Source organism: Micropterus salmoides, unplaced genomic scaffold, assembly GCF_014851395.1.
Source record: "Micropterus salmoides isolate LMB-PRFRI ecotype aquatic unplaced genomic scaffold, ASM1485139v1 Ms_hic_scaffold_2, whole genome shotgun sequence".
Lineage (NCBI taxonomy): Eukaryota > Metazoa > Chordata > Actinopteri > Centrarchiformes > Centrarchidae > Micropterus > Micropterus salmoides.
Genome location: NW_024041150.1, coordinates 48,857,969 through 48,875,427, shown reverse-complemented (window position 1 = coordinate 48,875,427; position 17,459 = coordinate 48,857,969). Strand labels below are relative to the sequence as shown.

General features: G+C 40.8%; 2 protein-coding genes across 2 annotated transcripts in view; one reads left to right on the top strand and one right to left on the bottom strand.

Annotated features, from left to right (window-relative positions):
* Positions 1 to 17,459, bottom strand: part of LOC119912596 (zinc finger protein 721-like) — a 343,224-nt gene that overhangs the window by 199,393 nt on the left and 126,372 nt on the right. The window lies entirely within an intron of this gene.
* The window catches only part of LOC119912252 (zinc finger protein 271-like), a 43,508-nt gene that overhangs the window by 6,340 nt on the left and 19,709 nt on the right, over positions 1 to 17,459 (top strand). The window contains exons 3-4 of the mRNA XM_038731346.1: positions 9,445 to 9,628; positions 10,024 to 10,174. Of these exons, the coding sequence (XP_038587274.1) occupies positions 9,445 to 9,628; positions 10,024 to 10,174 (335 nt within the window). The remainder of the gene's footprint in view (positions 1 to 9,444; positions 9,629 to 10,023; positions 10,175 to 17,459) is intronic.

Below are 17,459 nucleotides of genomic sequence, written 5' to 3'. Positions count from 1 at the left end.
TATGTAACTTTATTTTTTAAATTTTTAAATTTAATTTTTTTTACTTTTTCCCTGTTTGTTTTATGTAAAGCACTTAGAATGACCTTGTTGCTGAAATGTGCTATACAAATACACTTGCCTTGCCTAATTGTCATGCGAATTTTAAGCGTACTTTTGAAATGTTGCCAAACAGAATAAAAAGAGATTGTGAAATAAGTATGGTTCCATCAGCTGGTTTGGAGCGAATAAACCCAGGCTACGGCAAGCGTAGTTACGTCAGTAGTTGATGTTACACATGGCTGTAATAAACACGATGTATGGGTTCCAAACCAGTCGCATGAACCTGAGGGCCATTGATCTTAGACAAATGGAGAGCGGTCCAGTGGGCAAGTTGCTGCCGGCCATGTCTCCAAACGTTATGGGAATATCCAGTGTTGCCGAGTTTTGCACACCTGCGAGGATTGCATGCACCTCCAAATAATGCTTTTAAATGCTATTATATCTTTTGTGGGGTACATCAATGGTGATAAATGATTCAAAGTATTTATTTTATGAACATTTAGAGTTGTTAATATTTTATTACACTCAGTAGAAGTAGCATTCTTTGAGATTCAGCGAAAAATATACGCTGATAACCCCGTTTGATCAGTGTGCAGAGCAAAGTATCTGAAAAGGACCTTTTAAGAGGTGAATGCATAATTTGGCAGAACAGATGATGAAGGCTACCTGTCGAGATTTGCATCCACCTATTTTGTCAGCATAATTGAGCATTACCAGCCACGAGGTGCATGAAATTCTCGGCAGGCACGCAGAACTCTGCACAACCGTGCAAGACGCTGACTGCAGAAACAGCTGATCAGTCGTGAGTTACAAGTTAGCTACGTCAGAACTTATTCGGAAAAAGTTTTTCCATCTCCCATTTAGCGCATTTACTCTTGTTGACAAAAAAAAACACCAACCGAACGTAAAATCTTTTTTGCGAAATTAAGGACTATTTGTCGAATTTTGACATTTCCATCAACCTTTTCTACATTTATTCATTTCGCTGACGCTTTTATCCAAAGTGACTTACAATTGCTATATACATGTCAGAGGTCGCACGCCTCTGGAGCAACTAGGGGTTAAGTGTCTTGCTCAGGGACACAATGGTGGATGGGTCACAGTGGGGGATTGTACCCGGGTCTCTCACACCAAAGGCATGTCCATTATGCCATCACCACCTATGCTCATTAAAAAAACGTTGATGGAAATACGGCCACTGACCAGCACATTGGCTTTATGAAAAGTTGAACATGTTGAACAACACAAGGCACTGATACAGCTAACGTTAAATGGCCAGCGAGCCAAACCCAAACATTCCTTATCTTTCCCCTGTTTTCTTCTCTCTTACCACTTCAGCCTCTCTAAAGTGGTAAGACAATGAGAGCATCCGGCGCACCGGCGTTGAAGTCCGTGCTCCGGTGGCAAGTCCGACAATGTTTTGAACGACTAGCATCGGGATGGGGAGGGGGGTTGCAGTAGGTTGTTTTCTTTATCATTACTGGCACACTGCTCATAAATCAGTTTTCTGGTTGACACGTATCTATTTTTAAGACATGCGAGAGCCTGTTGTGGGCGTGGATAATGAGCAGACTGCAGCAAACACAAAGACGAGAGTCACACACAGCACACTATTTTGTTGTTAATTTGCACCCTTTTTGTGGTTATGTAATACCACAGGATGATGTCAATTGCAATTAGATTAATTGTGCAGCCCTTGTAAATTTGACATGTATTATGACAGTCCTGCACTGAACACATCAACATGCCAATTGACCCTTCACTAAGCCACGCCCCGAATACACAGCTGGCCAATAAGATATGGTCAAACGCAGTTCCTGGGGCACTTGTAATAGTTACAGTCACCACCCAGAGAGGTTGATAGGAAAAGAACGATTTATTCTCTTTCCTAAACCTAGCTTAGCGAAGGGTCAATTGTCAGTTATAATCACACCTACTGGCAACAAGAAGTAAGCTGTGTGATCTGTGCGGTGAGTAAGAAATAGTATATATTATACATGTATTTTGTTAAGCTGTGAGTAGAGGGAAAAGCCGCTAGCCTAATTTAAGCAGTGTGAAATCCCACAGCGTTTAGCTAATGTTAATGGTGTGAAGCTAAAAACAAACCTTGACTGTTGAATTAAATGTTTGCTTAAATGTTCGTGTTGAGCTATGTTTTATGATTATTATGAGTCTTTTCTGCACATAACCAGCAGTAACAGTTTTTTTCTCTTTATGGGCAAAGCAGAGGAGGAATAGGTGAGAACTCCTTTTTTGAGACAACCACATTTTTCTCAGAAGAGGACAAGAAGAATGAGGAGAAGAACAACAAGACAATGTGGAAAATACCCCAAAACAACACACAGGAATAAATAATCATCATTAAACTATAACTGTTTACATTTTATATTCCGCCCACATGCCATGTGTAAATACCTATGTCTATACAGAGTAAGAATGGGAGAACAGCACATTGCTCGTTGTGACTGTAATTAGAGAGTATGGGCATATCAGTGGACACCTTTTATACAGTCCATGCAGTGGATACTAACATTAAGGTGTAACTACAGGGTTACAAGGGGAGCCTCATTAGTTACGTTTGAATGAAGGCCCCATAGGCGGAGCGGGGGCTAATTGGGCTTAAGCCCCAAATGTTTTGTCAAAAGCCCCGGATCTTTCAGGTTTTTAAAATAAGTTAAACGTTGTTTCATTTCCCCACCGTCTTTCTGACTAGAGCAGCAAAACAGCGGAGCAAAAGCTCTGTTATCATTGTGGTGATGCCAGTAAATGTAAGAGAACAAGATATGCATTTAATATTTTTTGCATCTTAGGTTTATGATCAGTAGGGGTGAGAGAAGGATCTCCCACTCCATCCCCTCTTCAGTTACTTAGTGACTCTAACCCTAAGGGGACTCTAACCCTTCTTTAGAAAGTCGTCAATGTAAATCCAGATTGTCCACGCTTCAAACTCTGGTAAAAGAGTTTGACAGCGGGCCCTGTCAACAAGTTAACAGCGGACAAAACAGGGACTCTAATCCTTGTAATTCTACTCGGCTCTGTTAACTGAGGATCAGGCGTGTGAGATGGTAGAATCAAAAGAGCACTCTAAGCTTTTTAAATAGTGTTAATATCTAAAAACAAAGAAAACGAAAACAGGACAGTAAAAGTTACAGTGCAGTGTAAGTTATCAATCTACTAGTTAAAGGCAGTGGTAATAAGAAAAGTCTTAAATATTTAATTAAAAGCAATGATAAAAAGAAAAGTCTTCAGTCTGAATTTAAAAGAACTGACAGTTTCAGCAGACCTGCAGTTATCTGGGAGTTTGTTCCAGATATACGGAGCATAATAACTGAACGCTGCTTCTCCTTGTTTAGTTTTGACTCTGGGGACAGAAAGCAGACCTGATCCCAGACGACCTGAGAGGTCTGGATGGTTCGTAACGAAGCAGAAGATCAGAAATGTATTTTGGCCCTAAACCATTTAGTGCTTTATAAACTAACTAAGACCTCAGAACTGGAGTGATGTGATCCACCTTTTTGGTCTTAGTGAGGACTCGAGCAGCAGCGTTCTGAATCAGCTGCAGCTGTCTGATGGATTTCTTAGCGAGCCCTGTAAGGACACTGTTACAGTAGTCGAGTTGACTGTAACAGTAACTGAAGTTTTTCCAGGTCTTGCTGAGACATAAGTCCTTTATTCCTTGATATATTTTTCAGGTGATCGTAGGCTGACTTTTAATTGTCTTAATGTGGCTCCTCAAATTAAGGTCTGAGTCCATGACTACACCAAGATTTCTGGCTTGATTTGCAGTTCTTAACATTACAGATTGAAGTCGAGCACTGACTTTCAATCGTTCTTCCCCGGCTTTGTTTAATTGAAGAAAATTCTGGCACATTCAACCGTTAACCGGTAATAGTTCCCTGGTGATATTGTTATGTAAATCTGTGTGTCATCTGCATAATTATAGTAACATATTTGTTATTTTTCATAATCTTAGCCTGTGGAAGCATGTAAATGTTAAACAAAAGAGGTCCCTGAATGGACCCTTGGGGAACTCCACATGTCATTTTTGTCAGCTCAGATGTGTGTTTACCTATAGACACAAAGTAGTCCCTGTCCTTTAAGCAGGATGCAAACCATTTTAGTCAAGTGCCAGAAAGTCCAACCCAGTTTTCAAGTCTGTCTAGTAATATGTTGTGGTCGACCGTGTCGAATGCAGCACTGAGATCCAATAATACTAAGACTGAAATTCTGCCACTGTCAGTGTTTAAATGGATGTCACTGAAGACCTTAACAAGAGCCGTCTCAGTGCTGTGGTGTGGTTGAAATCCTCACTGGAAGACATCAAAACAGTTCTTTAGTGCCACTAAGCTGTTGAAAAACAGCCTTTTCAATGATTTCAATGATGACTTAAAAATGGGAGATTTGATATGGGCCTATAATTGCTTATTAGTGACCTGTCTAGATTGCTCTTTTTTAAGAGTGGCTTAATGACTGCAGTTTTCAGGGCCTGTGGGGAAAAACTTGAGAGGAGACATGTTAACAATTTGTAGTAGATCTGAGGCCATGCATTTAGAAACATTTTTTAAAAAACCTTTTGGCAGAATATCAAGGCATCATGAGGAGGATTTCAGATGTTGTATTTTGTCCTCCAGGTTTTTTATGGTTAATAGAATCAAATTGTCTCATGCTACATGAATTGTTTTTAAGTGGACACAGGGACAAGACATATCCTGTTACTGACATGGAGGCACTGATTGCTTGTCTAATTGTTTGGATTTTGTCTGTGAAGAAGGAGGCAAATTCATTGCAGGCCCTGGTGGATAGAAGTTCAGAGGCTACAGACACAGGAGGGTTGGTTTGCCCGTCGACAGCAGCAAACAGGGCACGTGCATCATTAGTGTTTTTGGTGATGATGTCAGAGAAGAAGGACCGCCTTGCATTTCTCAGCTCTAAATTATAAATGCGAAGTCTCTGTTTATAGATGTCATAAGGAACCTGGAGATTTGTTTCTGCCACCTGCGTTCAACTTTTTGACACTCTTTTTTTGAGTTCTAACCAGCGTGGCATTTCTCCATGGAGATCTTCTCTTACCAGAGAGATGTTACTGTAGGCCTAGCAGAGACATGGAGGACGGTGGTAGAGGTTGGAAGAAAACAGTCACAGAAAAATGTTTGGGTTGTAATGAACTCTGCAGTAGAGAAAGACAGTAACAGGAGATGAAATGTATACATGCTGAGACATAAGTCCTATGTAAATCTGTTACCATTGGTGTCATTTACACTGGGGTCGCTGGGGACATGTCCCTGTCACGTTTTGAAAGCATAATTGGTTAAATATAGAAGAAACAAATATGCATTGTCCAAGAAAGTTACTTAAGCAACAAAAACAGTTACTGATTACTGCATTATATTATTAAATGTTGAATTGTCACCTGCCACCTGAATTTTGTGCTGCCATTCATATAAATAAAGACATGTACTCCATAAATTGGTGCAGAAAATGTCTCCAGAATGCAGGAAATTAGGAGTTTAATGCTCAAAATCTTCTGAGGGAGGATCCCCAGGTCCCCACTCATATATTCATCATTGAATATTTCTTCAAAATAGTGTTAAAATATCTTTTCGTCTTGTTCTCGTGACCAAAGTCTTTCATCGCACACCTATTCTCACACCTTACGTCACGACATCTTTTCAACACAAAGTGACACACTTACTTTTACAGTCGGCCTGCTGCTTATATTGTTTCACCATCTGTACATAAATGTAGCCTAAGTAGTGAATGTGTGTTCATGGGATGCGTGGTAAGGTGGGCTGGCGTGGCTACAGGGCCGGGGCTGAATTTTTGTCCCAGTCTAGCCCTTGATCAAGTTAGCACTTTTTGGCAGCTCCGAAAACGGCCGAGTTACACAAGTCGATTTTCTTTCTACTGACGGAAAGTTTGTTTCATAACTCCGTGTGAAGAACTGAGATTGAGAAATACAAGCTGGACTCACAAATGCCTGTTTGAAAATGACAGATATTAGGAAGGTATTCACAAATGCTTTTCAACAATTTATACATTAAAACTGGACTCACAAATGCCTTTTGAAAGTTGTAAATGTTAGGAAGATATTCACAAATGTGGTTAATTTATTACATACATATTCACCTGATTTGTTTTTTGTGGAATTTTTTTGTGTATTTCCAGATTGGTTTTATATTTGCAAAATATTTTTGTGAGTTTAGAAATCTTTATTTTGTGTTTGTGGAAAGTGTTTTATATTTACATATTACACATTTACACATTGATCAGATTGTTCAGACAAATAGTATTGAAACAAAATGACCCCATATCTACACTTGATGTACTGGGACATAATGTGTAGTTACTAGGTGCTCTCTAGTGCCAACTAGGTGACACAGGGAGTGATGTTTAAGTCCTTTGTGCAGTGTCCAAAGCGCTTGTCAATTCAAAGCCGTGTTGGCAGAGCTGTGGCTCCTGTGGTGCAGCCCTGGCACACCCTGACATGCTTCACAAGGGCCCGTCCAATGCTACTTGCAGCTTCAATATGGATCTTGTATTTTTTGTTAAGATTTTAGTGATTTGTCTACAAATCTAATCCTTTGTCTAACCCTAGGTGACATAGAGAAGGTAAGCCCAAATGTATCAGAGAAAATTCATGTTTTTAAAATGTTTGGGAAGACTTATTGCAATTTAGGGATCAGAAGGGGGAGGTGAGTGTGGCTCATAGGAAATATTTCACACCCAAGTTATGTTAGTACTCCAAGAAAAGATTGATGAATTTCATTCTACCATATAGTACATTTTCAAACCATGGCATCAAATCAAATCATTGTTTTTAAGATTAAGTATTGGGATTGTATTCAGAATGCTATGTATTTTAAGTCTGTGTAGGTAGATGTTTCTTTTGCGATACATTGGGGTCTGTTTTAACTGTGTTTATTGTTGATATACAATCGGGGGTCTGCACAGCATGTTTTATTTTGAAAATTGTGCCATTCATTTTTCATGGTGTCACATGTTGTAATGCTCCATGACATGTTTTATATATTACTTAATGATTATTGAAAATTACTTAAACTTTAAAAAATCTAATTGAATCTTAATCGCAATCTCTGGCATAAATATAGCAATTCGATTTTTTCCTAAATCCTTCAGCCCTATTCTCTAACATTGCTTACAGCAGCTAACGCTTCCCATTGCTAAATTAAACTGGCCACAAAGGTAGCTAATGCCATGTTTATCAGTGGAGGAGCGCTAACGTTAATGAGCGGTTAAATTACATTGTTTAACGTATTGTAAAGATATCTACTAACTGCTTGTCTGTACTTACATTTGGTACGTCAGAAATGATAAAACCAGAGCAGATATGTTAATAAACGTGAGCTGAACAAGTATCGAACACGGCTTCCTGCCGAACAAAATTATCTAGCTCCTCTTTCACATGTGTTGGGAAATTTCAGAGTTGCAAGTCCTTGTTGTAGAATGTTATGTAGTATAAGATGCATTCAAGAGTAGCGTTTCCTCTGGGTTACTATCAAAAATGGTTTCTCGTAGCTTTTAGATCGTTTTGTCTTATGTTTTCTTGTGAGAATAGAGTTTCCACTGTGGCTCAAGGCAGAGAAAGGCTTTTCCCGTAGACTCCACAATTATTCTCTAGCATTAAATTTCTTAGTTATCTGTTTCTCGGGGTCAGACTCTCTAATCGCCCTCAGGAGTATGAGCACTGCCCTTCAGCTGAATCACTCTTTTCTATTCTAACCTTTAATAAATTTCACAAAGACAACAACGTTTTTTTGTAACTTTTTTATGTGTTCAATTCATCAGACATTGTCAATTCTGCTGTCGGTATTGGAGAGATTAAGATATTTGTCTATAAGGCACATCACACTGTGTTACGCAACGGGACCTGCTTCCATCTGTTCAGACCAAATAAAATGTTTTGGAATACGAATTTTGTATATATTATACCTTGTTGGCTTCAGTGGACTATGACTGGTGTCTTAACTCGAACCTGGGTGGAGCTGAATATAGTCTTTATATTGTGTCACCTGCCAGCTGAAAGCTTCCTGCACCATCTGTCCAATAATCTGTCTGAAATCTATCTAATATATATTCAGCTGCTCTTGTCTCAGAAGAAGCTCTTCCTTCATGTTTGTGATGATGTTGTTGTAACTAACAACTCGTCCTGTTTCACATATTCCGAGCTGGATGGAAATCCCTGAGTTAACAGAGCCAGTCCATAAGCAGCTTCATGATACTGGTTATCAAGGATGGCCATTGTTAGACTCAGTGAGACCAGATCACCAAGAGAGACCCAGACTCTTAAAGCAGCTTCAGGATTCAGGCCCCCGCACACATGGAATCATTTCCATTTGCTGAATCATCATGAAGACGTTCAGAGGCTCTGCTGTTATTCCTTTTTACACTTCTGGAGGAATATTAAAACTATAATTTCCACTTTTACTGTTCATCAGATCAGCCGACCATTTAACAAGCAGACTGTTTCTCCTGGATGATGGAGGAGCTCGGTGGATCTCTGGGTCACCGGCTGGAGTACAAAGGAAGCAGAATGACGCAGACACAACATGCTGCCTGTGAGGACGTCCCAGCAGAGACATGGAGGGGAGGGTTACACCATCACCTCACATCTGTGTGTTTTGAAGAACAAACATCACATGACACACCAGTCTTTCTCCAACACTTCCTCACTGACATCAGCTTGTTGTGTGGAGACATTTGTCTGTCCAGCTTCCTGTTGTGCGTTTGACTCTAGTGTTAGTAGAAGGAGCTGACTGTGATCAGAGCTACAAGCTGCTCACTGACTGGAGACTGTCTGTCCACACTGATGTTGCTTTAATGGACGTCCTTCTTTTGGCTGAAGTCTTGACGGGCGGCAGGGCAGACTCCACTCCCTCCTCCACCTCCACCTGACAGACTGAGAGGACAACAAATAACAACATCAGCTGCACAGACAGCAGCAGCTGACAGAGATTTATGTAATTTAACAGTAAAGTCAGTCCAACTTTTCATTAGGACAATAATAAAGGTTGAAAGTTTAATTTTAAGTTTTCAAAAGTTTGTAAATAACATGTTGAGAAATGCTTTCTATACATTGGAGGTTGTATTTACAATTTTCCTCCTCAGAGAATATTCATGCTTCTCAAAATGATCCATAACTCTTCTCCTCACAACATGTGATGCATTTCTTGTTGTTTTCACACAGAAGTCAAACACACCTGAGCCGGTCTCTTCAGGTGATCCAGTGAAACACTGAGTGAGTCTCTGTGGTCAAAGTGCATCACAGTGTTGTTCTGATAATGTGGATCACTTTCACGTGTTCATCAACACGCTCACCTGGCAGGTAACAGTCAGAAGCTGTCCAGCAGAAACGTCTCAGTGATCTGTGTCATCACATGTTGTCAGGTGGAGTTTCAGGTGAAGCCCGTGTCCAGATGCCAGAGAGGAACAACAGGTGTGACAGGTCGACGCTGTTTGACTCCTGGCTTCCCCCGAGCATCTCTGAGAGGGAGGAGACACGTGAGGGTGAAGGACTTTTATTCACCACATGGGACGTTCTCACTTTCTGCACTCTCACTGTAAATCTAATGTAATGTCAATATTTTGCAAATCAGTGCACAAACTGCCACATTACATTTAGTCAGTGTATATATTTATATAAATACAAATCCACTCCCCCTGTAATATGTCTGCACAACACAAACCTGCACAAGTAATGCGCATGAAAATATCTGACACATTGTCTACACATAGTTCTCTAATTATAATCATCAGAACTCGTTTTAAGGCTGTTTGCAGTCTGGAGAACAGAACAGAGTCTCCAGCTGCTGATACAGTAACGATGGTTTGTGAATCTCTGCGGGACAAAAAGCTTCAACATCTTGGAAACACTGATTCTGCTGCTAAAGGTTACTTAGCGCTTAGCAACAGTAACTAAGGGGGCGTAAAGCTCCACGGGGTCCCGCAGCGCTCCTGAATCTGAAGAGCTCCGACAGTCACAAAGGAGACCTGCTGGATCTCAGAGACCAGGACCAAGAGCGGGATGGAGGAGGACAACCAGGACCCGGAGCCCCGGAGCAACAACGTCCCCGGAGGACAAACAGCAGGCTCGAGCTCTGATAGCACCGATGTTCAGGTCAGTGTTCATGAACACAGCTAGCAGCTAACAAGAAGCTAACGTGGCGTTAGCTCGGCCTGGTTCCGACACGTAGCTTCATATTGACTGTAAACAAGATGTAATGTAGCAGGATTCAACAGTGGAGCCATCAGAACCCCGTATCTCTACAGAACCCACACTTAATGTGACGGTCGGACCCGGAGAGGAGGAGGAGGAGGAGGAGGAGGTCTCTTGTAGCATGTAGCCTGCTGCCTGGGTGTTAGCATGCTAGCTAGTTAGCTCAGACTGGACAAAGCTGAAGTTAACTTCCGGTTCTGCAGTTTTTTGCTCTGTGAAAGCTGTTAGGTGTTTTAGGTAAACACAGCTTCAGATATGTGAAACCTTTTATTCTGTTGGGACACGGAGCAGCTGGAAAACTAAAACAACAGATCATCAGACTGACTAGATATGAGCACACACGTTTTCTTTCTACCGTTCTCCCAGTGGAGGCCTCAGAGCGCCACCCAGTGAGCCGCAGAGGCAGTGCAGTGATTCACAGAGCTGGTTATTTTTAAATGTAAATGTGCTCAAGAACTTCCTTTAATAAAAAATCAAATTAAAATGCATAATGTTTGAATCCTCCCATCATCAGATGCTCTGCTGCTGGTACGGGTCACTCGCCCAGAAACAGAAGCAGCCTGCAAGATAAGGCCCTGTTTACACTAAGCCTCACTGTCTATGAAGATTCTCAGTCATCCAGGTCATAGTTATCCAACGAAGGTTAAAGTCAAGGGCAACTGTTTCTGCACCACAGTCCATTAAATAAACAAAAGTTTATAAATACATAGTCAGGTACGGATCATGGGTCCTCTCCACTTTGTTCAAATAGATAAGCAATCTGCAAATCTTTCTTGTGCAATTTTTTGAAATATAAGTTAAACATACAATAATAATAGTAGTACCATAATTTGCAGATAGGACAGGTAAGTGCGAAATTATAATAAAAATAGTAGCCATAAGTAATATTAATAATATACTAACAGTATAATATGGAATTGTACAACCACATTTAATAACATACTTTTTATTTATAGTTTCCTTATTTTCAAATCTCAATGATGACCATTATGACACTTCTCTGTAGCCCACTGTCGTTATCTCTACCCCCTAAAGCCCAAAGCCTGAGCTTTCCAGAACTACTTCAGAGTTTTTCATCGACTTAAGAGCCTTTTTTTTGTTTTAGTCTTTATAGTTGAAGTAAATTTACAAAGAAGCTTTTTTTCTGTTTCTGAAAGCTATATTTGTTATATAAGATGCTCACAGTAACCAGGCAAAGGCTTCTGTAACTGCCCTCAGGGGATAAAGCATGATGCGGAGTCTTGATTGAGACTGCAAACTGTTGTCTGCAGGAGCTAAGTCATTCTTTATTGCTTCCGGAGGCTTTTGTTGCCACTCTTCATGCAGGCTAGTTGGATGTCGACGACTGCAGGTGGCGCGTGTGTCGCTTCTTGCAATCCTTGGTGAAATTTCCTTTCCTTAGGCATACAAAACTGAAATGATTTTGATGTATGAACAGTTTCTTTTCTTCCATGGTATGGGGTATCTAAAAATATTGCGTGTTTCATCTTTGCAAACTGAGCATGGTGGTCGTCCTTTATAATTGGAGATCTGTTGTCTTTCTCTGGTGTAGTTCTTTATTTGAGCACTGGTGTTCAAGGTTTTAGCTCTCTTTGGTACTCATGTCATCTGTCTTGAAGTTCACGAGGAATGGAGAGGCTATAGGATTGCAGGCTATCCTTGTTTAAGAATGCAGTAAAACAATTTCCAGACTTATCCATTTCGTCCACAACAATTCAGCTTCACTTCCTCACAATCCACTCTGGTAATTTTCGGAGCACTTTGTGATTCTCCTGACTGTCATCCACGGTGTCCAGTCCCTTGATGTGTGGGATGGCCTCTGCGAATCCCTGTAAGAAGTCTGCAAACTCTCTAAGTGCTAAAGGATCTATTGCACTGAATTTAGGCCAGCAAGCGAGCTTGTCTCTGAAAGCCTTTTGTATGATGAATGGATACCTTTCTTGTAGACTTTCCAGGCACCTATGTATGCAATGCATCCTCTGAATTTCTGTATTCCACAGCTCTGCGTGCTTCTTCGGTGAGGCACATTATCATTTTTTCACTTGCAGAGAGGGGCTTCCGGTCAATAAGGATAGTGAAGGACATCTTCCAATTGACAAATTTCATTGGATCACCATCGAACGTCACTCTCCAGTTTAGTGAGTCTTAACCGTTGGGCTTGGATGTGTTTCATTGCCTTAGCCTTTTTCTCGTTTGGCTGTGAGCTCTGCATCTAGTCATTTACTAGAGCTGCTGGAGTGTGAGCTGGAGTTCTCTGGGTTCTGTGTGACTACAGTTTCAGTTCTTGACCAAAGATGGACCTGTACTCTTCCTTTATTGAGAGCTATTCTCGCTCTTTCTTTCTCTACCTGTTCATTATAGTTCTCATCCATGGTTTCTCACAAGCGCAAGCATTTCTTCCATCAGGGCAGCACGGGTGTCCATTTTGCCAACAATATCTGGAGTGTTGGCCTGGTAGCGTAAAAAACAGGCTCATACAGGCATTGAACCAGTTCATGTTTGGTTTGGATTTCCTTTTTCAACGTTATTGAGGTCATTTGGTGAACAGAAAGTTTTCATTGTTGTCCTTATCTCTCTTGCTGACTGTTTCAAGGAATCATAAGCTCTGTTAAAGGCCTTTTTATGTTTAATGGCATTCTCTTGCATCTCTTTCATCTTGTCTGTGGCCGTTCTCTGTCGAGAGCTTGACCAGCCTTATGGTACTTCTAAGGATTTGCTTGAACCTCCTGTGTAAAGTGACATTTTGTTTGATTTGTGTGTCTGCTTATCTACCTTTGTTCATTGAGTGTAATATGTAAAATGTCTGAAATAAACCTTGATGAGTAGTGACTTTAACTTTAGTGATACTGCTCTTGGCAGACATTTACATATGCGAGAGCCTGGTGTGGGCATGAATTGTGATCACACCTCAGTGCACACAGAGACAAGAGTATCACACCTTTTTGCTGTTTGCACAGGGTGACATCATAATTGCGATTAATCGTGCAGCCTTATTTAAAAGTGTGGTTACATTTCAACAGTTCATGCTGACAATTAGGGGCGATATGGCAGAAATATCTTATGATTTATTTCAGGAGGGATCACGATACACAATCTTATGATTTGACTATTTTAAGTTACTGAACAGTATAACCAAACTACTTACAGTTTTGATCAAGTGTGCAATTCTGCAAAGTATGAAGATTAAGCAAGAATTTTGACATGGTTTATACTTGTATTCAACTACAATCAGACACTTTAGCAAAGCCAGTCTATTTACTTTCTGGTTCTCATTAGCTAGTTTCAAGTGTTCTTCAATACAACATGATGTTCATTTAGTTAGTTATGGTTCTGTTAATCAGGATAGAGGTGACTTGTATCCACTGCACATTTGCATTTGTGTAAAAAAAAATTAAAAAAATGCTATGGCATAGGGTACAGAATCGATTAACACAGAAGTATCAGGCTTTAGCTGGTGAAGTAATGTGGAAAGCCATACTACTGTAGTATTTTGCACCAGACAACGTTAGCAACTGCTCGCCATTAATTGGCAAACTAATGTTATCTAATTTAACCACAAAAATACAAAATGTTTTAAATGCTTCAAATGTTAGTCACCTGTCCAATAGGATAAAAGCCAAGGATCGGAGTCTGAAGAGAGCGTGGGGGATAAGGACATTAGGATGTTGAATTTGAGTCGGTTGAATGGGATTCTTTAGATTCAAAAAGGAGGAAGCAGATCCTGAATATATATCAAAAAGTGGACTCCTCGGGTCCCCGATTTACACAGGCACACTGAGGTATGTTCCTGCCAAGGGATTGACACCCGCCCCAACACTGTATGCAACGGCCCACATCACCACAGTATCGTGGACATGCTTCATCTCCAGGGGAGACGTTCCCTGGAGAGTCGGGCTGACGTTGATGCCACAAATGTGAAGGCTAATATCTGGCTTCTAATCCTGCCTGGATTATATCGCTCTCGCAATGAGTCTACTCGAAGCCTCTGGGACGACTACATGGGACAGCCTATTTTCAGAGCGACCATGTCACACAGCAAATTTTGCTGCACTCAACTCAAAACTACGGTCAGTCAAGAAAAGCTGGCTGCTTTCTGCCCAATCTGGGAGAAGTGGTTGGAGCCCCTCACGGCTCTTTTTAACCCGGGCCAGGATGTGTGCGGCTAGTGCTGTTCAAAGGACATTGTGGATTCAGGCAGTATATGCACAGCAAGCCAGGCAAGTACGGGAAAAATATCAGGATTACCTGTGATGTACTTACCTCCTTTGCGTATATACCAGCAAGCCCGCCAGCTGTGCCCCAGTTAAGAACCAGGGAAGGAGGGTCATGCTGGAAATGACTGAGGAATTAGAGGGGAACACGTTGACATGTGGCAATTTCTTCACATCGTATCCACTGGCAGAGGTGCTTTTGAAGAAGAAAATCGCAATGGTCGGAACCATCAGAAAAAATAAGCCAGAGCAACTGGCGATCATCCTCCAGACCCAACAGCGACAGCCACGATTCTTGGTCTTTGTTTTTTTGAAGTAATGCAACAGCTGTTTTCTACATGGCAACAATGTTATTCTACTCAACACAAAACACCGCGAGCCAGTGGTGTCTGAGGATGAACAACGCAAGCCTTTGGTGATTAAAGACTACAACCGCTGCAAGGGAGCTGTAGACAACCTGGATAAGTTATGTACTAATATGCATAAATTACACACACATTTTTATTTTGTACTTATCTGGAATTTATGTGGTGCTTTATTCTTTTAATGATTCATTAAATTATAAAAGCATTTAATGATTTCTTGCATGCAGCTTGGGCTAAAGTATAATTTATATATTTTGAATGAAGAATGTTTGTGTCATACATTCATTTTTCTTTAATCTTTTTTTTCTTGAAGGTACCTACATCTGCTGAAGAATACTTCAGTGGCCAATGGCACTGTTTCACAACCTTATGGATGCGTAACACATGCGTAAATTAGGACTTCGGACGTGTAACGGAAAGTCTCATTTAAACTAACGAGCATAGAATCTCTGATGCCTGCAGCTGTTTTTCATGTTGCTTTTTGGAAGTTTAGTTATAACGTTACTACAGCGGAGTGGTTAGTTGTGGACAGCCCATTCTGCTACGCAAAGGTGTGTGTGTGCATTGCTGTGGTATGTAAATTCTGTATGTAAATTGACTTGATAGACATGCCCTGAAGGTAACGATGTTGCTGATGTTGCTAACGTGAATGTGAAAAAGAAACAAACTACAAAAATTACTTTGCTTGCCAATGTTGTTGACTAGCACCCAGAAGCTAGCTTGATCCGACCATAAAGCTGCTCTTTGAAGTTTGAAGTTTTGATACATTTAATGTTTTTGAAAAATAAATTTTATTCTGTTCAAAGTGATCTTGTATTTTTGCTTAATTTCTAGACCAAACTTAGATGGGTAATAAGGATCAGATGTTAAAAACTTTGAAGGGTAGTAGTAAAAATATAAAAGCAATAATGGACAATTCACATGGATTATAATTAAAGGAGCTATATTTAAGTTTTTCAATGAAATTAATACAATTTTCATTTCCTTATTGTCAATGGGCTCAAAACTCACTTAGAAATGAAGCACACGCCTGTTTTCTCCGTTGCTTGCATCAGCCACTATTCTGCTTTGAATGTGAGGTCTCCAGGTCTGATTCAGCCCTGTGCGCAGTCACGAGCGTCTCTCGTACTGCAGCTAACGACATGCAGTCCACTAACACCATAGAACAACCGGCTCACAGCAAAACACAGGCTCCACGTAAGGATACAAAATAACAATTAAGGTTTATGTGTTGAAGCCCATCAGACCAGATGATGTCGAGTAAGAACAAAGTGAGCATTAGTAAAGCTGGGTAAACACAGAGTCAAGCTTGCCAGCTAACGTCGAGCAGTTGCTAATGTTAATCCGGTGCAAAGTTAAATCGCTTTCCACATTACTTCACCACCTAACGCGACCCATGTTACTATCCTGTGTACCACGGTTGATTTAGCCTGCAAGAAAAGGATGTAACGGTAAAAAGCAAATGTGGAACGATTTGTTTACTAAGTTAGCTAAATATAGTGATGCAGCCAGCTAACGCTATAGTAGCTCGACCCTGACGCTGTGTGCTTCGTAACGTTCACTTTAGGTTTATTGTCGTTTTACCAATACTCATGTACACACCTTCTCGTCACTCTGCCTTAATTCGGGAGGATTGTGCCGATATACGGCTCGCTGCACTGAATGAAAGGTACGGCGCCGGTGTTTATCTGCCTATGAGACGGGAACGTTTAAGTAACACAGCCTGAACATGTCTGTATGAAAAGCTACAGCCGGTATGCTGGTGTTCCTGCGTTTATTGAGGTATTTCTGTATGAAAGTGGTTGTGTTTTGGATTATGCTCGTTCATGAGTTCAAGCGCGCACGTGTACAAGCACACAACTGGTTGCAATCTTAGAACCGCACCGCTAGTGGCCGCTGGAAACTCCACAATGCCCCTTAAGCAGGTGAGATTGAATACTTTAATCAAATATCTGACCCATAATGCGTAAAAATGAATGTTGCCACTATTTATTAGTATATAACAGGCTGAAAAGATTTATGGATAAGATTTAGGATAAAAGATTTATGGAAGTCCATCCATCCATCGTCAACTGATGTTCATTTGCTCCCACAGCAACAGCATGGCAACGCTCAGTCTGCCTGTTCAGCCCAGCGACAACAACAGCCTGGTAACATGCTTCAGGTCTTGGCCAATCCGAAGACCGTGGGCTTTGAGAGGGAGGGGGGGCCTTAAAGAGACGGGAGCATCTACAGCTCGTTTCAGACAGAGGCTCAAATGAAGGCCTACATGAAGAATCAATGTAAAATAGATAATTATTTAATAATAATAACTTTGATTTATATAGAGCCTTTCACAAACCTTAACCAAAACTAAAACCTTAACCAAAACGCTTAACAAACAAAGGGGGGGCCTCAGTGAAGAGGTGTGTTTTAAGATGTTTTTTAAAAAGTAATTAGAGAGGAGGCAGAGCGTATGGCAAGAGGAAGTGATGGTGCAGCGACACAGAAAGCTCTGTCACCAAATGTCCGGAACCTGGAACTGGGGACAGCGAGCAGGTCCTTTTTAACTTTGAATCATGCAAAGAGTCACAGAACTACTTTTTCCGAAGCGACTTACAGTTGCTATGC